The following is a 23361-nucleotide window of genomic DNA, read 5'->3' on the forward strand; positions in this document are numbered from 1 at the left end:
AAAGAAAGAAAGAAAGAAAGAAAGAAAGAAAGAAAGAAAGAAAGAAAAAAAGAATCCTTACCTCATACCATATGCAAAAATTAACTCAAACTGGATCACAGATCTAAATGTAAGAGCTAAAAACCATCAAAGTTCTTGAAGAAAATATGGTATCTTGAGCAAAGATTTCTTAAATAGAACTAAAAAGTCACAGATTATAAAAAATACTGTTAGACTTCAAAATAAATTTTGCTCTTTGACGCTGCTAAGAAAATGAACAGAGAAGCTACAGATTGTATGGTATATAACAAAGGACTTGTATCCAGAATATATTAATAACTTTACAACTAGAAAATAAACAACCCAGATAAATATGGGTAAAAGATTTGAATAGACACTTCACTAAATGAGATCTATGTGTGGCAACCAAATACATAAAAAGATGTTCAGCACCATTACTCATTAAGAAAATGCAAATTAAAACTATGAATTACCATTACACACCTATGAGGATAGCTAAAATTAAGATTAGCAATACCAAGTGTTGGTAAATAAATGGAGCAATGGGAACTTTCATACATTGCTGATGGGAATATAAAAAGGTACAACAACATAAAAAATACTTCAGCAGATCCTTAAAATGTTGAACATGTACTTATGTTCATATGACCCAGTAGTATCACTCCTATGTATTTACCTAAGAAAAATTAAATCATATGTCCACCTAAAGATTTGTATGCACATGTTCCTAGAAGCTTTATTTGCAATAGCCAAAAACTGGAAACAACTCAACATCTATCAACAGGCGAGTAGATCTGTGGAGTATTCATATAATGAAATACTTCTCAGAGGTAAAGATGGAGTAACTAATGATACACATACCAGCATGGATGTGTCTCAAAAGCTTCATGCTAAATGGAAGAGCCACATATTGAAAAACTGTATACTGTCTGTATACTGTATGAATTCATTTATATGAAATTCCAGAAAAGATAAAACTAAAGTGATAAAAACAGATCAGCTGTTGTCAAGAGCCAGAGGGTGGGAAAAGGGACACAGGTCCACTGGATGATGGAAATGATACATGTGATGATTGTGGTGGCATTACATGACAGAACACATTTGGGTTAAAACTTATCTAACCATCCCTTAACAGTGATGACTGCTATTGTATGAAATTATATCTCAATAAAGCTGATAAGAAAAGTAAAAATGTGCAAGATCTACAGAAAGAAAACTAAAACTTTGAAGAACATAGAACATGATCTGAATAAATGTGTGATTCATTCTCCTTCAATTCTACTCAAATTAATCTGCAAGTTCAATGTATTTTCAATCAGGGTCCCAACAGAATTGGGGAGGGATTGGGGGGAAATCTTGACTGATTTTAAGACTCATCCACACTGAGCAAGCCAGGATTACTGAACTTTTGACATCTCTTTTCTGATGCTCCTCCCTGCACTTTTTACTTTTTCCTTGCAAAAGAAAATATAATGAGTAGGAATAGCAAAATATACTTGAGAGCTTTGTAATTAAACCAATTTGCTATGCATTAGAAATAAACAGATGAATGTTTCAGAGTAGAGTGCACCCACAGATCCACAAATACAAGGAAAGGCACATAAAAAGGGCATTTTAAGTCATGAAGAAAAAAGCATTGGGGTTATTTCTTGAAATTATTGTCTCACATCAAACACAAAAAGGTGAATTATTATAGATTTAAACATTAAAAAGCATTAAGTACTTCAGGTATTCTGGAAGCAGATATAAATATTTTTAAAATTTTGAGGTGGGAAATATCTTTGTAAGTTTTAAGTATAACCTGGAAAACATAAAGAAAAAGACTGACAGGGTTTACTACATAAAATTTTCCAACTTCCTTAGAACAAAAGATAATACAAACCAAAAAGAATAGCATCAAACGAAACTAAATAATAACATAGATCGACAAAATGTAATATATATATATATAGTCCTATGCTTGTTCAGCATGGTTAAAAAAAAAAAAAAGAAAAGGCCAGCAGGATTGTATCACTAGCAAGGCACATGTACCAGGCATTTTTAGGAGAAAAAAAAATGACCAATAATAACTGAAAAATGCTCAACCACAACAAAAATGAAAGCAATGCCAATTAAAACAGGAATGAAATAAAAATTTTTACAGGTAAAATGTTAAATGTTTGTAGTGTCTTGTGCATGAAATACTGACTTAAAGAAAATCTGACAGTATGAATAGATTTATTTAGATTTATGATAAAATTCTAAATGTGTTAATATATGCATAATGATGTAATGTATGGTGATTAACATAACATAATAATAAAAAAATAAAAAATACATGCATAGAAAAAATCTGTAAAGATATACATTAAAGTTTACAAAGATCATATATATATATATATATTTTAAAGATTTTATTTATTTATTTGACAGAGAGAGCGAGAGAGCACAAGCAGGGAGCAGAGGGAGAGGGAGAAGCAGGCGCCCTGCCGTGCAGGGAGTCCAATGCAGGGCTCGATCCCAGGACCCTGAGATCATGACCTGAGCCAAAGGCAGATGCTTAACCATCTGAGCCACCCAGGCACCCCGATCATATATTTTTTTAATATTTAAAGATTAATTTATTATTTGAGAAAGAGAGTACGAGCACACTTGCACATGCACGTTAGGGGAGGGGCAGAGGGAGAGGGGAGAGAGAAACCCAAGCAGACCCTGAGCTAAGCGTGGAGCCCGACCTAGAGCTTGATCCCACAACCCCAAGATTACTACCCCAGCCAATACCAAGAGTCCAATGCTCAACCGATTGCACCACCCAGGCGTCCCAACAAAGATCATATATGTAAAAATAAATAAACAAAATAAAGATGGGAGCATTTTGAAAAATATGTCAATTACTATTTTAAAAGATATAATCTAACCATATAAAGGTGAAATATTCCTTTTTTAATTTTTTTGGTCTTATGAAAAGTGTTAGTTCTCTATTGCTGGTGTAATAAATTGCCATAAACTTTGTGGCTTAAAACAAAGCAAATTTATTATCTTATAGTTCTGAAGGTCAGAAATCTGAGACAAGTCTCATAGGGCTAAAATCAAGGTGTCTACAGGGCTTTGTTCCTTACTGGAGGCTATAGGGGATAATCCATTTCTTTACTTTCTCCAGCTTCTGAATGCTGCCCACAATTCTTGGCCCACTGCCCCCTGCCTTCATCTTCAAACCAGCTACACTGCATTGCTCTGATCATTATCCCATCATCACATATCCCTTTCTCCACAGCAGGAAAGGGTTTCTGATTTTAAGGACCCATGTGACTTAATTGGGGCCACCCACATTATCCAGGACAATCTCTCCATCTCAAGATTCTTAGCTTAATCACACCCTCAAAGTCTCTTGCCATGTGAAGTAATGGGTTCCAGGTTCCAGAAATCAGGACATGGACGTCCCTGTTTCTGTTGATAGAAGATCCTTAGGGATCATAGCACTCTCGTGTATGTCATGGGGATCTCCTCCATTAGACAGACTCCTCCACAGATCTTTCCTATACAATCATGTATCTATTTTTCACTTTTGCTGACATGGCCGAGGGGATCTGTGAGTCACATACTTAATCCCTTCAAAGAACCTTTTCCTTGTGACTGAATACTCTGACCGTTCACTACTTCTGGCGCATTAGCAGAAAGTTGGAGGGCCATACTCTTGGTTATCACTATAGACCACACTTTTCCCAACAGTGAAGCTCCAAATTTTAGCACCTTTTGCAGCTTGGAAAGGCTGAGAATTTTTCAAATCATCAAGTCCAGATTCCTTTTGCTAAGCAGTTCTTCCTTCAATTTACCTCTTTCCCCTTACATTTTACTATGAGCAGCAAAATGAAACCAGTTGCACCTTTATCACTTTGCTTAGAAATCTCCTTAGCTATTTATCCAGAAAGTTCGACCTTCCACATTATCAGCAGGACAGAATTTTGCTAAGCTTTCTGACACTATATGCTAAGGATCTCCTTTTCTCTAGTTTCCAAAAACACGTTCCTTGTTTCCTTCAGAGCCTTCACCAGTGACACCTTGAACTTCCATATTTCTACCAAGTCTTCATGATGATTTGCATGTCCTCTAAGACAAAACAGGCTTTCTCTACCATGTTCTGCACGTCCAAGCTTTCTCTAGCAGAGTCTTCAGCCCCATATTTCTAACAAACTGCTCAAGGCAATCTAGACATTTTCTATCATTCCACTTAAAATACTACCCTCTGCCCACTGTCCAATTCCAAAGCCATTTCCACATTTTTAGGAATGCGCTACAGCAGCACAACGCCTCCAATAACCAAAGTCTGGATTACTCTTCTATTGCTGCCATAACAAATGACTACAAATTTAGTGGCTTAAAACAACATAAATTTATTATCTCACAGTTATGTTGATTAGAAGTCTGACAAGGGTCAGTAGGCCTTCATTCCTTCCTTGAGGCTGTACAGTAGAATACATTTCCTTGACTTTCCCAGTTTCCAGAGGTCATCCATATTCCTGGTTCCTTTCCTCCATCTTCCTCCTCCTCCAGTCAGCAATATGGTATCTCTCTGTGACTATTGTCCATGGCCATCCCCCTCTCTCCACAGACAAGAACAGCTATTCCATTATATTGAGTCTCATAGGGCTAAAATCAAGGTGTCTACAGGGCTTTGTTCCTTACTGGAGGCTATAGGGGATAATCCATTTCTTTACTTTCTCCAACTTCTGAATGCTGCCCACAATTCTTTATTGAGCCCAGATAATCCAGAATAATATCCTCTTCCAAGGTCCCTACCTTAATTACATCTGTAAAATCTCTTTTGCTATGTAAGATAATAGATAATACAAATTCCAGAGATTAAGATATGGACATCTTTGGGCGGACATCATATTATTATCACTTACTATTGTAAATAGTAATAATGCAACTCTAGCATTGAAAACCTCATTTTTAACATCGAAAGCAAGCAAAATCTTAGGCACTCTTACTTCTCTTCCTCTTGAGTTTTCCTGAAGAAGAGTTGTTTCCAAGATCCACAGTATCTGGAGAATAACAGGTGAGGGTGAAGAAACAGAAATTAATAAATAAAAGTTACAAATTTTAGGATTATTCATACTGCAGAAGACTTGAATTTGTAAAGCTGTTTGGGTTATCATTTCTCTCTTCTTTCTAAAGGGACTAAAAACCTACTGAATTGAGAAGTAGGAATCCAGGATGGGCTCTGGGTCTTCCTTTGTTTCTCAACAGTACTTGGAAAAACACTGAAATACCTGTGTACTTCAGTTTACTCAGGGATATTTGTCTAGGTCTTAAGATTTTTTGTGAGGATTAAATAAAATCTTACAGGCAAACATTTACAGGAAATCATTAGATAAACCAGCGACATGCTAGAGGGCATCCATCAAAAATATGTGCTAGGTTAAGAATAGTCTTTCCTCCTGACAAGTAAGTGGCATCACTAGTTGTCTTTTGAGATTTTTCTAAGGTTGTGACAAAATGACACTGTTATCTACTAGCAGAAGTATGCTTGGCTTTCTCGGGCTCCACAGAAGATTGGGTGTGACAGGGATGGAAATCACTGTATAAATACAAGACTTTATTATTAGTAGACTAATGTAGTAAACACGATACTGCCATCTTTATTAGTAGACTAATGTAGTAAACAAGATACTGCCATCTTTAAGAGCGTATTTCTACTACATCACTCATGTATAATCAGCAGGGCCCATCCTGTTAAACGCAACTTTATAATGATCTCTTGCCTCGCTACTATTCCCAAAAGGGTCAGGTCAAGCAAAGCAGGGAACAGGATACTGGGATGGACCAGATCACCTGCCACCACCCTGCCGCTAGAGTCACCCCCACCCCTTGACCCTCCAGTAGCCTTACCCATCGTGTCACATGCTTGGCTACTTGCAGTACTTGCTTCTGGACCTTCTGGCACATCTTTTGAGGAGCACATAACACAGGAACACTTCTTATTTCCATATGCTGGTAGCTCAGTGCCTGGGCCAAAATTGTGATGTATGAAGACTTTCGTTTACCCCAGGGATCCCCCTTTCTGTACCCTTCTTGATCTCCCCTTCTCTGCTTCTTCCTCTGAAATCTTCCATTGACCCTCCCCATCTCTGGCGTTTCCTTTAAGTCTCCCTTTTTCCTCCCTTGTCTGTTTCTCTTTATCAGCCTCTGTTTCTGTTTTTTATTATTCTTTAAGTCATAATTACCTTGTCCATCATAGGTTAGGCTGGAAATAAGCTCTTCTGATTCTTCCTCTCTATTCATTTGGAGAGTTTCTGGTTTGCCAGATACTAAAGAGAAGCAAGAAAATTACAGTCCATGGATACCTAGAGTGATGAGGGAAGAATTTCTGGTGCTCTTATGCTGCACCCTGATATTCTGAGCTAAAATGAACTGCCTTCTGGGAGAAGACTACACCTGCTCTAATAATCACAACCTAGAGCTGCCAAAGCCATGCTTTCCCCATCTTTTGTACCTCATTCTGCTTTCTTTACTCCTACTTTTCTACCTGTAGCCCTAAGAATAAAGTAAAAAGATCTTATCCTTCCAGGGAAAACCAACCGTTCTTTGAAAATTGTAAAAAGTAATTACCAGAACGGTTTTTAAACTCATCCCAATTGGCCCATCACTACTTACATCACTAACCACATTTAAAGCCAGCCAATCAGTGACAGCCTTACACTTCTGAAAATCAGCCAATCAGCCACACTCCAGAAAGCCTATGTCTATTACTAAATGATAACCTAGTTATAAACAGTCCCCAGGTCTGAAAGTCTGCAGTTCCTGAACTACAAGCTTCCTAAAACTCTACCTAAAAGCAATTTCCTTTTTAAAAGAACTATGTCCTGTAAATACCATACCTCCTTCCACAATGCACCTTGCTTAGCACGCAATAAATCCTTCCTTTAGCTTCAGAGATGGCATGATGGTCTATCCCTCCAAAAATGGATTTCCCACCAACCCATCTTGAAGACTCTTGTTTAGCAATGTCTTGTGGGATCCTTGGGCCAATAGGTATAAATCCACTGCCTCTTTTGCCCAACTCAGATTGTCTTCCTGATCAATCCATCTCAAAAATGACTTGAACTCTGACTTGTTTCACTGAGTTCTTATTTCTGAATTAATCTTATTACTTAAAGATGTATATGCAATTAGACACAAAGTAGTTAGACATTTTGGTTTGGAGGTGCAGCATTTAACAAATATTCTGTAATATTTTTTATTCTTCTACACTTTCATTTACTCGTACTTTTGTCTATTTTTCAAAAGTTTTGTCTTATGTGTTTGATTGCTCCTGATTTCTTGTGCTTCTTGAATGTTAGAAGAAAGTGATCCAAAGCAAATAACCCTGGAGGGTTAAATGGTTAAATGGAGGCATAACCCTGATAAGTCCCCTATCCAAAACTAATTAATGGATGTGGGTCCATTAAATAGTAGCTAACTTGTGCAAAGATATTTGGTCACCCTTGGTCTTGAATCCCTCACCAAAACCTCTTGTCAATTTGTGAAACAAAATCATTTTGTTTAGCATATAATCTGAGGTCAACTACTATCATGTAATCAATCATATGTTCCCATTGTAGTCTCTGCTCGGTGGATGAACCCATTACTCTATTCACCTGCAGGACACCATTCACACCAAGGACTGCATGTGGTGTCCTCATTGCTATTTGTCATGGTTGTGTCTTGGCCAAAGCTACAATCTCCCACTGACAGAACTCCACTTCCTCTTTGTACTCCCAGAATCATTCTTGCACTTATTTTAATAAATGGCAAAATTTCATCAAAGGTAACTTTGGGTTTCAAAGGGGAACTCTGGACATGTCAAAAGTAAACAGTGCTTTTGATAGTATTTCTGAAAGAGAGAGAAAGATGACCAAAAGTTCCCATGTCCCAACCAGTAACTGCTACTTTCAGACCATCATCTAACAGTTTCTTTTCTTTTAAAAAGTCCCTATAAAATTAATAGGAAGGACTTATTCTGTAAATGAAACTACCAGATTAAGGGGTCCCTGGGTGGCTAAGTCGGTTAAGCATCTGCCTTTTGTTCAGGTCATGATCTCTGGGTCCTGGGATCAAGCCCCACGTCATGCTCCCTGCTCAGCGGTGAGTCTGCATCTCCCTCTCCCTCTGCCCTTGACCCCTGCTCCTGTGCTCTCTCTTTCTCTCCAATAAATAAATAAAATTAAAAAAAAAAAAACCTACCAGATTAAATGTACTAAAGGAAGAATAACTTTAGAATTCTTGGAAAATTCTCCTACACATAATCAATTTATAACTGATCTGAACATTAGTATGTCTACACTATGCATGATTCAAGATCTGCAGGCAATCAACAAAGTAGGTATATCTCACTTCTCTGTAGTGCCTAACCCAATTACTATAACTCTTTTCTAAAGCCAGATTCTTTTCTTTAATATATTTATGCTCAGCTTTGTTTAATGTCCCATTTGATAAGAATAGCTTATATTATTTACTTGGGAAAGTCAATGGCTTGTCTGGACTGTTATTTTCTAGAAATATACTTAAGTCTCATTGTAGTAGGCAGAATTCTCAATGTCCACTCAAGATTTCCTTCCCTGACCCCAGGGACTGCAAATATCATGAGATATTACCTCCATTTTTAGGCAGAGTTGATGTTAAGAAAAAGAGGCTATCAACATGAGAGATAACCAGTGCTGGTGAGGATGTGGAAAAAAGGAAACCTTGGTGCACTGTTGGTAGGATTGTAATGTGGTATAGCCATTATGAAGAACAGTATGAGGGTTCCTCAAAAAACTAAAAATTAGAACCGTCATATCATCCAGCCATTCCACTTCTGGGTATATATCCAATGGAAACAAAATAAGTATGTCAAGGAGATATCTGTGCCCCCATGTTCATTTCAGCATTGTTTACAATGGCTAAGACATGGAAACAACCTAAGTGTCCATCAACAGATGAATGGATAAAGAAAATGTGGTAGACAGATATATATACACAAAATGGAATACTATTCATCCATTCAAAAAAAGAAGGAAATCCTGCCACTTGTCCTCCCTTACCTGATCCACTTTCTGGTGGCAAGCTCAAGTCTTCCTGGGGTTCTTCTTCATCACACATTTCTAAACAGGCACTGCTACCTTCTGCTGAACAGAATAAAATCCCTTAGTGGATCCAGCATATGACCAATAGAAACCATAGCAGGAAACCCACCCTAATAACCAAGGTAGCTCAGGTATCTTCCAGGTGGGAATGTCCCTGCCCTCAGACCCTCCTGCCTTAGAGTTCACATGACCTGGGAGTTAACATGGCTCGTGTCACTATCACCAGAGGCTGAGACTGGTCCACCTACCTCCCTCCCTTCCCATACACTAATTCTCTCTCTTTTTGATCCTTTTCACTTGGCTTCACACATTTCTTCTGTATGTATAAGTGAAGGGGAGCAGTGGAGAAGGGGAGAAGAGAGGGGAAATTTTCCTCCTTGTAGACATAAAAAAAAGATTTGGTTAGTGAAATGGGAACTGAAATTATACTTACCTTCCCCATCACATAGCAGTTGCCTGAGCACCTCCTCTGGTTCTTCTTCAGTGATCATTTGGGGAGCTTCAGGATCACAGGACCCTGAAGGGAAATAAGGAAATGAGCTGAGCCAGGATGTTCAGAGCACAGGTGAGCTGCCCTTTGTGAAAAGGGACATCTGGTCCAAGGACCCCACCTGAGATCCAACCAAGCCCTCCTTCCCCTGACTCTCCTACTCTCTGCTTCTCCATTTCCTTCCCATAGATCTGTCTCCAGACATTTCCTCATCTGCACTAGGAGAATATTTGTGCATCCTTGATTTTGTGGGCTCCACTCCCCTGACTTCTCCCATCTCTTTACTTTTCTATTTTTTTCCCTCAATGGTGATATTAATCTTTTCTTTCCTGCTTATTCCTCCTAGCTCTGTTCTTCCAGGTCTCTCCAATCCCTAAAACAGGGTCCATTCCTTCTGTCACTGTCTCTCTTGATTTCTTCCCCTTCCTACTGGCCTTCTTTATCTGCTAAGTGGAAGTTTCTCTGCTTTAGGCCCTGTTCTGCTCCCTCTGGGAGCCATGGATCTCCCCTTGGACTCTTCTTACATGTGACCACGTTGACCCCTGTTAGCCTCACACAGCCACTATCTGCAATGAGATGCTCAGGGCATGGGTCTCTGCTCTTCCTCCTACTTGATCTTAGGGAAAAACAAGCATCCTTCATCTGTGCTTCTATGTCTTTCTTTAAGGAGGAATAACAGCAGTTTCCCTAGCTAAGTTCTAAAGATTTATGAGGAAATTTCACTTACCAAAGTACTTTGAAAAGAAAAAAAGCACAAAATAATCCAATAACCTGATGACAAAAATGTGACAAAAACTATAATTTGGGCTCAAAACCCTTGATCTTTCCTTCTGACAAATAGATCACAGAACCATGTTTTGTTTGAAGTCCACCCAAGGTTATGACAATATAATAATAATATTAAGCACTAGATACATACTTAACTTTTCTTTATAGAAAATAAGAAGTAGGCAGAGGTTAAAATCACAATACTGAGTCCTTCCTATAAATAGACATAAAGAATGTGAAAGAGAAAAGACACTGTCTTTGCCAGTATTTATCTACCACAACATGAAGAGGGAATACATCTGTTCTAACAATAAGGGCCATGCCGTTCAGCTCTGAATTCAGCTGCCTGATATCCTGCAGCCCAGGGCTGGCAATCCCTTCCTTACCTTGCCCACATGTTGGTGGGGAGCTCAAGGCTTCCTGAGGCTCTTCTTCATCACTGGTCTCCCAGGAGGCATTGCTGTGCTCTGCAGAAAGGAATGAAATGCCCCAGTCATCTCAGTACACAATCAGGGGAGATCATGGTGGGAAAACTCATAGTGAGGACATGGGACACTCAGGTATCTGCTAGGTGGGACTGTCCCTGTCCCAAACCATCTGGTCAATCTCTGGGCTCACCTGGCCTGCAGGCTGACTCACTCCTGTTGCCATCACCAGAGCCTGAGGACCATCCACCATCTTCCTCCCCTCATGTACACCTAATTCTCTCTCTACTTCTTCCCCTTTCTCATTGCCCCTGCTCATTACTTCTGTCTCTGCCCTTATCTCTTGCTGCCAGTGTCCCTAGGTGCTTCTCTTTGTTTGGATGTGTTTCTGTCTCCTTTTCTTCTCTTTCTCTCTTGCACCTCTGACACTCTTTAGTGTCTTTATTGCCTTTCCCTATCTCACTCAGTTTTTTCTTGCTCCCTTTCTTCTATGTTAGGAGAGGTATTCCTAAAATAGTACTGTAGAACCTGATCAGAAGATGGGATAAGGAGCAGACTAGGTCAAAGCAACACCACCAAACACAGGGAAAATTGTTCTAAGGCCCACATATAAAAGAAAGATCAGAGCAGTGCAATCACTGAAAATATTTACACTCTCATGAGAGATGAGGCAGAAGCAATAGACTGGTACCCCATGGTGAATGGGAGACACAGAAGACCACAGGAAGGACAACTGATTTAATCCTAAGGCAACAAAAATCACAGGTTTATGTGGGAAAATAATATGATCTGATTGATATCTTGCAAATAACAATCATGCTAAAGTGGAGAAAATGGGTAGAATGGAAACAAGAGGAAATGGTACATTCATGTTCTCTTTAATGAGGGAGCAAACTCTGGAGAAGGAATTTCTAGTTTCACAGAAGAAGCTGTTAGTTTCAACTTTGGAAGTGTCAGTTCCTGAAAGTCATCTAAATGGAGAGGATCCTGTGATAAATGCCTTCAGGTACACAGAGGGATGATCTTGGGAGACAGGTGTCCCTAGCAGGCAGGCACTTGAGACTCATTCTGTTACCGGAGAACTGAGACTGCCAGGGAGAGGGTTATTAGTCTCTGAGTATGTTCCATGTACCACTCTCTACCTAGGGAGATTAAATATAAAAACTCACTACTGAGATAGACACTTTTTGCCGGAAGATGCTCCTGTCTAGACTCGCACTTTAGCTTTACAAGATCCCAACTTCTTCCTTCCCCTGTTTCCACTCCTTATTGATTTTTAAATTATTTTGATATAACTCTTTCTCTACATAGTTTCCTTTGTGCTTACTTCCACATTATTATTATTTTGATATTTATTTGCCAAATTATTACATAATCTCTCTAATTTTCATCTCCATATCTCATTTCTTCGTGAGCTTATACCCTTTCCAGGTTGTCTCTCACTTTCTCCTTTTCTATCTCTGTTTCTCTGAGTCTTTCCTCTGAATGCCTTAAAATTTCCCTTATTTTATCTATTTTCCTCATTCTCACAGATGCTTCCTCTCAAACTGACAGAAGTTCTTTCCTTTTTGCATGGACCACAGCACCAGACAGCCTTCCCTTATCAGCTGTATGCTAACAATCTCCCGAGGGACCTTCTAAAGTGCAAGCCTATCAATCATTCACAAAACTTATTCCCATATTGCTGGTACTTCCGGAAGTAGGCTGAAAATGATCTTGTGGCCTCAATTGCCATAACCTGTTGGTACTTGGGTTTTTATTGGCATTTAATAAAATCACCCAGGCCCTTCTGCTCTGGTGCCCCAGCCTACCTTTGCTATATGTCTCCCTATGTTCTCCAGGCATGGATACCCTCTACACTCAGGAGCTCTGCTCACCATTATTCTTAGTCTCTCTTACAGTTTTTGAAAAAAAGCAAAACAGAAAATGGACACAGTCTCACCTGTATGTATGTGAATATGAAGAATAGAATGGTAGGATGGGAGAAAGGCAAGATTTTTTTCCATGCTGATCAGAAAACAAAGGTTTATTGAGGGAGTTGGGAATTTAAATCAGAATTACCTTGTCCCTCTTCTGCTGGTAGGCTGGGCAACTCCTCTAGTTTTCCTTCATTAGTCGTTGGGGAAACTCTGGGATCACAGGTCACTGCAGAGAAACAAGGACATGATGGATCATGGAGGGTGATGGGAGCAGACCTCAGCATGTCCATGCCCACCAGGATGGGAAAGCAAGCCACCTGGTCCATGCTGCCCCTGGGAACCACACTGTCTTGTTCTGCTTTCCGCCATCTTGTTACACCTCCTCTGTCCACTTCTCACCGTCCCACCTGCATTTCTGCCTCCACACATCTCTGTTTCCTAGCTGTGTATCTCTTACATTGTCTGGGCTTCTACCCCATCTCTTGTTTTTAGGCCTTAGTTTTGTTTTTGTTTTTCAGTGATAATGTATCTATTTTCTCCTGTTACCCTGTCTAGCTTTCTTACTCTAGATGTCTTCAAGCCCAAGTGGTTGAGTCCATTCCCATGCTCTCTGTCAGTATTTTCCTTTCTCTCCCCACCAACATCAGTTTTTCCCTTATTTTTTTTAAACTCAAGAAAATTTTTATTTTTTGAGGTGAAACAGGACCAACAGCAAAAACACTAGAAACAATTCCCTTATACTAAGGTGGGAGACTGATCATTAAATTCTATTAGAGCAGAAGGGGCTGTTAAAAGTACTCTTCTGGGGGCACCTGGGTGGCTCAGTCGTTAAGCGTCTGCCTTCGGCTCAGGTCATGATCTCAGGGTCCTGGGATCGAGCCCCGCATCGGGCTCCCTGCTCAGCGGGAAGCCTGCTTCTCCCTTACCCACTCCCTCTGCTTGTGTTCCTTCTCTCACTGTGTCTCTCTCTGTCAAATAAATAAAAAATCTTTAAAAAAAAAAAAGTACTCTTCTGTTCACAGGCCCTTGAGAATGTTGTCAAATAGTTGAAACATTTGGAAACCCATGCCCAGTTTTTCTTTTTTCTCTTCTTAAAAAATTTTTATTTAAATTCAATTTAATTAACATATACTATATTATTAGTTGCAGAGGTAGAATTTAGTGATTCATCAGTTGCATACAACACCCAGTGCTCATTACTTCAAGTGCCCTCCTTAATGCCCATCACATAGTTAGACATTTCTCCAAAGAAGACATACAAATGGCCAATGACTCATGAACAAATGCTCAACATCACTCAGCAACAGGGAAATACAAATCAAAACCACAATGAGATACCACCCCACACCAGGCAGAATAGCTAAAATTAACAACTTAGTTTTTCTTTTAATGAAGGTCTTATGTTGGACCCAGGTGCACCTCTTTGGGAACGTGTGGGCTCCTGGGGCTTCCTCTTTGTGTCTGACCACAGGACCCTGCCCTGACTGCCAGGTGGCTTCACACAACTATTCCCTCAGTGACACACCCACTGCTGCCCACTCTGCCTTTTCTGCTTTGCCCCTGCAAAAATAACCTGCATGCCTTTCTGTGCTTTGTTTCCCCATCCACAAAAGAGAGGTTACAACAGTTTGCATGCCTGTATCTTAAGGTTTTCGAAGATAGAAGGAAGTCTCCCACAACCCAATAATCTGATGGAGACTGTCAGAAACCTTGCACACCTTGTCTCCCACACTTTGTTCTCTTTCTCATTTTCACCCTTCCCAAATGTGTCTGCCTCTTCCATTTCTACCTTTGTATCTCGCTCTTGGGATCTCTTGACACTCCTCGTTGTCTTTGTTTGTTTCCCCATGTCTGTTCCCGCCTCCTTTTTTTCCCCTCATGCTTCCCTGCTGCTCTGCTTTATTTCTTCTCCCCGACTCTTATCTTGTTTTCTAGGGGTCAGAAAAGGCATCTCTGAGATGGTATCTAATATCCACATGATTTCACCAGATTAGTGAGCAAGTGGGCAAGAAAACAGTGCCAAAGCTCAGGTGAGAAAGAGTAATCAGATAATTAAAATTACTGAACAAATTTTATACAAATTTTTGAAGTAATTGCAGGACAGACATGAGGCTGGAGCCATGGGGAGGAAAGTGGATTTAATCCTTCTGACAACAAGAAGTTATCAACTTAATATAGGAAAGTAGGATAAACCAACCTGCATTTTCAGAGTCCTCTAGTTGACCTGGAGAGATTGGGTGTGATGGGAACATGACTGGGGGGAAGATATGAGAGTGGAGGCTGTTGCTCTGGTTCCAGAGAGAAGAGACATCTGACCAGAGTGTTTGTGTTGGGTATGGAGAAGAATGGACAGGCAAGAGACAAGTTTGATATATAGCTGACTAATCTGGATGACTGATGGGCTATGTGAGTTGAGGGAGGGGGATGAGTCATGATGACCCCTAAATTTCTGCCTGAGGAATGGAACAATGGTGTTCTGTACTGAGATAGGGAATACGGGGAAAGGAGCAGATCTGGTGTCAAGAAACATGGTATGTGCAATTGTGGGTATCTTATATTTAGGTTCCTGAAAAACATCCAAATGGAGTTGTCCTTTAGGCCCTCTGCACAACTGTATTCGGGTGCTCAGATGAATGAGGTTAGAAGACAAGTCTGGGCCAGACAGGTGCTTGGGGGTCATATGTTATAGATGGGAGCAGACAAGGATGCCTGGTGGGGAGGCCCACTGCCTCTGAGAATATTACAGGTACCATGTTGATAACTGGGGACATCATAACTTGAAAACCCATGGCTAACATGTTCCGCTCCTAGTGGCAGACTTGTTTCTGACGAACAACTCTTCTCTCAATTCCTACAATGCCCCAAACTGTCTTCTCTATCCTTTGTACAGTGTTCATCTCTGCTGAATTTTCACTCATCTTTTTTTTCTCGACGTATAACTTTTGTGCCCCTCCCCCACCTTTTTTTTCTTAGTGTCCCCCCCCGCCCCACTCCACCCTGCATTTCTCTCTTAACATCATGTTCTCTACCTGTCTAAGATGATGGAGCTTATCTCCTTTCTTCCATGGTGCTCATTTCCCTGCTTCTATCTGTTCTCTCTGGTTCTTAACTTTCTGTTTCTAATTTTTCAACCTAAGAATTAAAACTGAAAATTTAAATTTCAGACTTTCTGTGTATTTCATCCACATCCATATTCCTTCCCCATATCATCAATGTTCTGGACTGTGGCCATTGGCAAATGAGCAAGGATCCTTCCCTTTGCCAGGTCCATTTCAAAATTCTTTCACGTGAGTTCTCTGTGTTGCAATTATACCCATTATGCCCATGTTCCTGGCACAACCTCAGGGAAAATAGGTTGGAAATTATCTCCCCTCCCTGATAACGTGGCTGTATTTAGACTCCATGTCTATTTAAGTAGAATTGTCAATCACCTTGGTGTTTCTTCATTTCATGACTGCATCTATATTTTTCATTCTTCTCTTTGTCTGTGTTCTATACCCAGGGAAAACTCAACCAGTCTGAGATCATCCTTCACTGCTTGTGTCTCTCAAGGGAAGCAATCAGAAGCTGGGCATAGTTTGTCTATGTGAATATGTGAGGATGGATGTATGGATGGATGGAAGGAAGGAAGGACGGATGGATGGATGGATGGATGGATGGATGGATGGATGGAAGGGGAATAGGGAAGAGACGGAAGAAGGTGTCCCTCTATATTCATAGGAAAATAAAGTTTTAGTTAGATAACAGGTCATTTAAATCCTAATTACCTTCTCTATCATAAGGTAGTAATCTCGGCATTTCTTCTGATTCTTCTCCGTCGTCCCTTTGTAGAACTACCTGTTCACAGGACACTGAGGAGAGAAACAGGAACATGATAGACAGTTGGCCTGGACTCTGCCTGGATGTGGCCAACGCTCAGAGAGCATTGGAGCTTGATGTTCAGAGTACAGGAGAACTGCTCCTCAGGAAGAAAAGTATGTTTATACCCACCGAACTCGCTCCGCTTTTTTTTAGCACCTTGTTTCCTTCTCTCTCCTTCCTTCTTCTCCCTCGAACCCTGTCTCCACACATTGCTGCACCTGCACCATGAAGCTGTGGGTCTCTTTGACCATGACTTGCTCTCCCTGACTTCTGCCATTTGTTTGCATTTTGCTCTTTTTGCTCCTCCAGGAAGTTCTTCATCTCTTTGCTCCATTATCTCCCTATTTATTCCCTTACCTCACTTTCTCTCTGCTATACTTAGTATTTCATTAATCCTATGCAATCCGTGGGAAGTAAGTTTAAGATTATCTCTCCCCTCCCAAACCCCAACCTGGTAGTGTTATAGTCCATATACATTTAGATAAAATTGGGCCTACTTAGCCAACTCCATTGGTGCCCCCAGTCTACATTCTTATTATTCTGTGCCCTTCAGTTCTTCACCCTAGAGCCCTTCCATTAAGGTGCTTAGCCTCCCTTCCCCCCTGCCTCCCACACACCTGAGGGAAGCAACCAGAGGCTGAGACAAAGTGTGTATTTGTGTTTGGGGGATGGGAAGAAAATGTCCTTTGCATACAGTCAGACAAACAAATTTAATGAAGTAATTGGTCATTTAAATCATAATTACCTCCCCCATCGCCTGGTAGCAGCTCAGGTATCTCTTCAAAATCGCCTCCATTCGTCCTTTGGAGAGCTTTGTGCTCACAGGAAACTGAAGGGAAATGCAGAAATGACCAACCAGACATAGCAATAAGGGAATAGACCTCAGGAACCTCATGCTGAATTCAGTGCTCAGGTGAGCTTCTCCTTGGGAAAAAGGACCACGGGGCGCCTGGGTGGCTCAGTTGGTTAAGCGACTGCCTTCGGCTCAGGTCATGATCCTGGAGTCCCGGGATCGAGTCCTGCATCGGGCTCCCTGCTGGCAGGGAGTCTGCTTCTCCCTCTGACCCTCCTCCCTCTCGTGCTCTCTTTTTCTCATTCTCTCTCTCAAATAAATAAATAAATAAATAAATAAATAAATAAATAAATAAATAAATGAATAAAATCTTTAAAAAAAAAGAAAAAGGACCTCACCTAAGACCTACCAGAGCCTCCCTCTGTCTCTTCTTCTGTTATCCTCCACACACCTTCTTTCTCCATCTCATTGTTCTGTCACCACACACTTTTGCTTCTATACCAGGAAGGACTGGACATCTCCATGAATCCCTGGGCTTCCCTCTTGGGCTTTTTCTTCTTCATGGCTCTTCCTCGCTCTCTGTCAGTTTTCCTACTTCCTGCCTCAGATCTCTTGCATTCCACATGGTAAGTCCCAATCCTACCAGCTCTTTCTGCCTTTCCCTGTTCTCACTACTGAAATATATTTGTTGGATGAGGGCCTTCTTGCACTGGGCCCTGATCTACTGGCCTGGGTACTTGAACACCTCTTGGGTTCCCTGGTGTGAACTCTGCCTCTGTGATCCTGGCCACCGTGACCCTCTGCCAGCCCCACATGACCATCACCACAGTCCCTCCCCTTATGTAACTACTTTGACCTAGTAAAAGTGCTTCTATTTCTTTATCTATAAAATAGGAAGAAGCAACAGTTTGTCTCTCTAAATGCATAAGTTTGTGGAGATGAAATGACATCTTTGCCAAAATTTTTGACAAATCACAGTAACATAATAAAAACCATTTGACAAAAATTATAATTTAGAGTGGAGAGCAGTTGATCTGAAGGGCGACCATGTTTCTCTTGGGCTTTTTCCAAAATTAGACACAAAATAATAACATTATCAATAATTAGGATAATGCTTAGTTTTTATTCTCTGGAGAAGCTAAAGGGTCAGTGGGGATAAATCCAAGTCTTTACTATGAATAGGTATGAAAGACATCCCCCTTCTTCAGCATATCTCTCCCCAAATGTACACTTGGAAACATTTATGTGATTCATGGGATTCCAGAACACACTGAATCTTTTCACTGTGGTGTGTGCTCAGAGTAAAATGCATCAGGAAACGCCAGCTTGAAATTCAGCTGCCTGATATCCTGCAACTCAACACTGGCAGCCTCCCCCCTTCTTTGCTGGGCCCACATCTTGGTGGGGAGCACAGGCTTCCTGAGGCTCTTCATCATCACTGGTCTCCCAACAGGCCTTGCTATCCTCCACAGAAAGGAATGAAATCTCGCAGACATCTCAATTTATGACCAAGGAAATAGCATAGCAAGAAAATGAGAAAAACCAAGAAAGCCTGAGAAACTACAATGCCCCATTCCCCAAGACAACCTGACCTGAGGTTATATTCACTTCAGTAGCTTTCGCTAGAGGCTAAGAATAATTCACCCATCATGAGAAAATCTTCCTCTTCTTACTTACACATCCTTTTTCTATTCTTCCCTTTTCTATTTGATTCTGTAAATCTAATTTCTCCCTGCCTCAGTTTCTGCTGTTGTCTCTTGGAGCTTCTCTTTCTCTTGGTGTGTTTCTTTCTTGTTCTCCGGTTCCTGTGACTTTCCTCCTTGTTTTCCCTGATACTGCTCTTTCTCTCCTATCCTTTGTCTCTCAGTTATTCCTGTCTAGCTTTCTCTAAAGAAAGGCCTCCCCGAGGTGGTTTGTGTTAAATAAGATTTAACCAGAATGGAGGAAGGAAAGCAGAGAGCAGTGGAACAGAAAGACAGTACTAAATAAGGCACATGATGTGAAGGAGATATTTAACAATTAAAATCATTGGGGAAGAGAGTCTCTTCTATCTTGAAGTAATGGTGTAGCAGGCAGGTGATGAGGCTGAGGAAGTAGGCAGGTGGCCCATTGTGGGGACCACCCTGGGCCCCACTGAAAGAAACTTTAATGTAATCCTTGGTGTATTAAGAAGTAGGAAACACTTCTTATTGTTCCTAAGTAGGAAAATAATACAATCTAATTTTTATTTTCAAATGTCCCCTTTAATTGAAGTGCAAATAATGCACTTAATGGGAGTAAGTTTAGAGGGAGGAGGGAGGCAGAAGGCGTCCTCTGAGAACCATGATAGTGACAGAGACATGGATTAGAGACTCGGCTCTGGGGACAGGACAGATGGACAGGTGGGAGATATTCTGAAGGAGAAATGACCATGTTGGAGGAGTGACAGGCATGTAATTGAAGGCCAGAGGAATCATGGGCAACTTCTACGTTTCCAGCTTGAAAAAAACACGGATGCACAGTGATCTATCATTGAGGGAAAGAACACTGAGGGGTTAGATCTAGCTTGAACAATGAAGAATGAACAATGCTCTCAGTTCAGGGTGTGCCAAGGTTAAGGCTCTTGAAAGAACGCCAGTGTAGTTTCCTATCCAACCCCTGCCTTCAGGTCCATGGATAAATGAGCTCTGAAGATGATCTGGGGTGGAGATTTGGTCTTGGGAATCACTGGAATACTCGGGGAGAGACCTATTGCAATCTGACATTTGTAAGTGCCACTTTGATAACGAGGGACAGTTTCATATGGAAACTCACACCTAATGTTGTCAGCCTTTGTGCCCAAAGGTGCTTCTATCCAGTGCTCTGGCCCCGAACCTACAGTGTCCCAACCTGTTCCTCTCCCCCTTGTCCCCCACTTGCCCTTCCCCTAGTTTCCATCTATTCTGCTTCTCTCCGTAGTTTGCCTTTGCACCTCCCTGGCTTTCCCCACATCCTAGTATTTATTTTCCACTCCATATTGCTTTTTCTGTATATTTTTCTCTCAATTTTTACCTCTGATCCTTGAGCCATTTTTCAGTTTATCTCCTCTCTGCTACATGTCCCACTTCTTCCCTGTCCATCACTGTTTCTCCCACTTTACCTTGATCTTCTGTCTCTCTGAGCTCTGGTGTCCTCCTGATTCCCCTCTCTCACTGTCTCCAGCACTCGGGGCTTTGTCTACAGTACCAGGGACCTCCCACTGGTCAGCTACGGGGGGACAGTCTCCCACATGGACACACATGGCATGCTACCTCCAAATTCCTTTCAATTGGTCTCTGAAGTTAACTGAAAATTGTTCCCCTTCCCCACCCTTGAGGGTAGGAGTTTATGTTCCTTTTGGAAAACTGGATCCATTTGTGTGATTTGTCCTATATTACCCCTAGCTATCTTTTTCTCTTTCTCTTTCTATATTCTCCATCAATGAGTACCCTCTCTACTGAGGAGCTCGGACTCTTTTTCTCATAGTCTCTGTCACATCTGTGGGCAGGTAAGGGCAGATAGAAGGAAGGACTAGCAGAGGCCTGGGATCAGAGACAAAATGCAGGCTTTACTCCCGCAAAGACAAGAAAACAAAGATTTGATACAGAATTGTAAGTTGAATGATAGTTACCTGGTCCCTCATTAGGCAGTAAGCTGGGTGTCTCTTCCAGGCTTCTGACATTATTTATTCGGAGAGGTGAGGGTTCACAGGACTCTGAAAAGGGGACAAGAAAATAGCAGGACTCAGACAGTGACCAGAGAAGAGACCTCTGTGTGCTGAATCTGAACTTTGCTGTTCAAGCTCCAAGGACCCCACCTGGGGCTCACCAAAGCCTTGCCCACCTCTTTCTCATTCTGATGCACCTAACTGAAATGGAAAACAGCTGTGTTCCCAACGAAGCAGTGGTGCTTACTAGACATTTTCAACACTTGGAACATTTCCACCACGCCAGAGAGTTCTCATGTGCTGATTTCAAGTCTGTTTCTGCCCACTGTAAGTGACCACTCTTCTGATGTTTATCACCATTAATTAAGCCCTTCCTTTCTGGAACTGTACTCATCTGTCCTGACGCTCACATAAATAGGGTCACACAGCATGTACTCTTGTGATTGGCTTCTTTTGCTCAGTGTACATCGGACTCTTGAACAACACTCACAACAACCTTATTTTAGATATATAGATTTATAGACATAGAGATCGACAGTTTCAGTTTATACACTGGAACACAGAAAGTAAGTAAGTTGCCCAAGTAAGCAAGAGGTAGAGCCAGATGTGAAGCCCGGCAGTGAGGTCTCAGCATGTTTGCCCTTAACTTGTGTGTGGGAGAAGGTTCGAGTCCTAGACCAGTCATGTGACCTTGCACAAATCACTAACTATCCTTATGCCTCCATTTCTTCCCTTGGAAAGTGGGAATAACAAACCCTTATAATAGGGTTATAATGAGGAGTACTTGTAAAAGGATATCTGGGTTAGAATAACTTAGCAAGAAATCATAATTTTCGGTATTAATGCTGTAGGCATTATAATTCAATGATCAGTTATTAGTAATAATATGAGCAAAAGGATGATTGAAAAGCTGGAAACAGTGGCTATTTGTAACGAGGGTACATAGTTCATTTGTGAGCAATAGAAAAGTTGCTTCACGGGAAGGGCTGACCTTACACCCAGCGGTCTGAGAAAGGTTGGTGTTGCTACTGTTGTCACTGTTAAGTGATTACTGCCCTTTATTCTCTTCTCCCCCTTACACTCTTTTCTGTTTTCCTCTCTCTCTCTCTTTTTTTTAAGTAGGCTCCATGCCTAGCATGGAGCCCAATGCGGGGCTTGAACTCACGACCCTGAGATCAAGACCTGAGCTGAGATCAAGAGTCAGATGCTTAACCGACTGAGCCACCTTGGCACCCCTCTCTTTCCTTCCATGCCAGCGCCACTCCTTCCATGTTCTCTTCTGCACACAATTACTACTCTATCTCCCTCTCTTTTCTCTTATTATGGGAAGCATTTACAGCAGTTCCTTCTTGGCTTTCTCTTTGGGTCTGCCACCTGGTGCCAAACCTCATCCCTTCCCAGATCCACTGAATTCCTAACTCACAATTACTACTGTCAGCTCTTCCCCTTAATTGTGCCTCATGGTCACAGTAATACTGCTCTTGTGGGTTCCTGTTCTATCTTCTGAGTGGTCCTATCTGCCCAACAGCATTTTTGGATTCCACAACTGGTTGGTTAGTTAGGATCCCATACAACCCACCACCGGCCTGGCTACCCCCTGCATCTCCACTGTCTCCTTCTGCACCCCTCCCCATGGGGCACTCTCCACCCAGGAGCTCGGCCCCCCTGATCTCTCCTCCCCTTTCCTCTCAGCAGATGAGAGAACGAGTCTCTGTGGAGTCACAAGTACCTAGCTCATGGGGTATTTGTGGGTGGAGCATCTCCTTTGTCTCTTCATCAATGGCTTCATGATGGAAGTTGTCATAAATCACTGGGAAGAGGAAGGAAAGGCAGTTAGAGACCTCTGGCGGTGACCAGGAGCTTGTTCTCACAACTATATACCTGGCTCACCCCTGACTCCGGCAGCTGAGCGGGAGCCTTCCAGCCCTCAGGGAACCCTGGGCTTCAGTGGGTCTCATGGGACCAGAGACTGATGCTGCCATACCTCTCACAAGGTTTAAGAAAGGATGGATGGTAGAAAAGTTGTAAATAGTTCAATGAACTCTTTAGAACAATGAAAGCTAATTTAAAATAAGTAATATATATGGAATGTATTTTGTAAATTCTACATGCAACTAGGAATAGAGAAGAAGCAGAGGGATTTCATCAGGAGAAAAGTAAGTTTATAGAGAAATAGACCTATATAAAAAAAAAGAGAGCTCCACCATCTTTTAAGGATGGAGGTTTTAAAGGAAATAAACAGAGAAGCAAAGAATCAAGAGAGAGAGAAGAAAGAGAAAAAGAAAGAGAGAGAGAGAAAGAGAGAAAAAGAGGAAAGAGAGAAGGAAGGAGGGAGGGAGGAAGGGGACCTTAGAT

The 23361-nt window shown here is 41.3% G+C and overlaps 1 protein-coding gene across 1 annotated transcript in view; it reads right to left on the minus strand.

The window, feature by feature from the left end:
* SP140 (SP140 nuclear body protein) overlaps positions 1 to 23361 on the minus strand; it is a 62526-nt gene that overhangs the window by 22521 nt on the left and 16644 nt on the right. The window contains exons 4-14 of the mRNA XM_035008329.1: positions 22736 to 22816; positions 20894 to 21054; positions 17295 to 17445; positions 16456 to 16539; positions 12831 to 12914; positions 10731 to 10811; positions 9520 to 9603; positions 9045 to 9128; positions 6207 to 6290; positions 5872 to 5988; positions 4971 to 5024 (exon numbers count right to left, since the gene is read on the minus strand). Of these exons, the coding sequence (XP_034864220.1) occupies positions 4971 to 5024; positions 5872 to 5988; positions 6207 to 6290; positions 9045 to 9128; positions 9520 to 9603; positions 10731 to 10811; positions 12831 to 12914; positions 16456 to 16539; positions 17295 to 17445; positions 20894 to 21054; positions 22736 to 22816 (1065 nt within the window). The remainder of the gene's footprint in view (positions 1 to 4970; positions 5025 to 5871; positions 5989 to 6206; positions 6291 to 9044; positions 9129 to 9519; positions 9604 to 10730; positions 10812 to 12830; positions 12915 to 16455; positions 16540 to 17294; positions 17446 to 20893; positions 21055 to 22735; positions 22817 to 23361) is intronic.

The sequence above is a fragment of the Mirounga leonina genome, unplaced genomic scaffold (assembly GCF_011800145.1).
Source record: "Mirounga leonina isolate KUSES-001 unplaced genomic scaffold, KU_Mleo_1.0 Mir_151, whole genome shotgun sequence".
Classification (NCBI taxonomy): Eukaryota; Metazoa; Chordata; class Mammalia; order Carnivora; family Phocidae; genus Mirounga; species Mirounga leonina.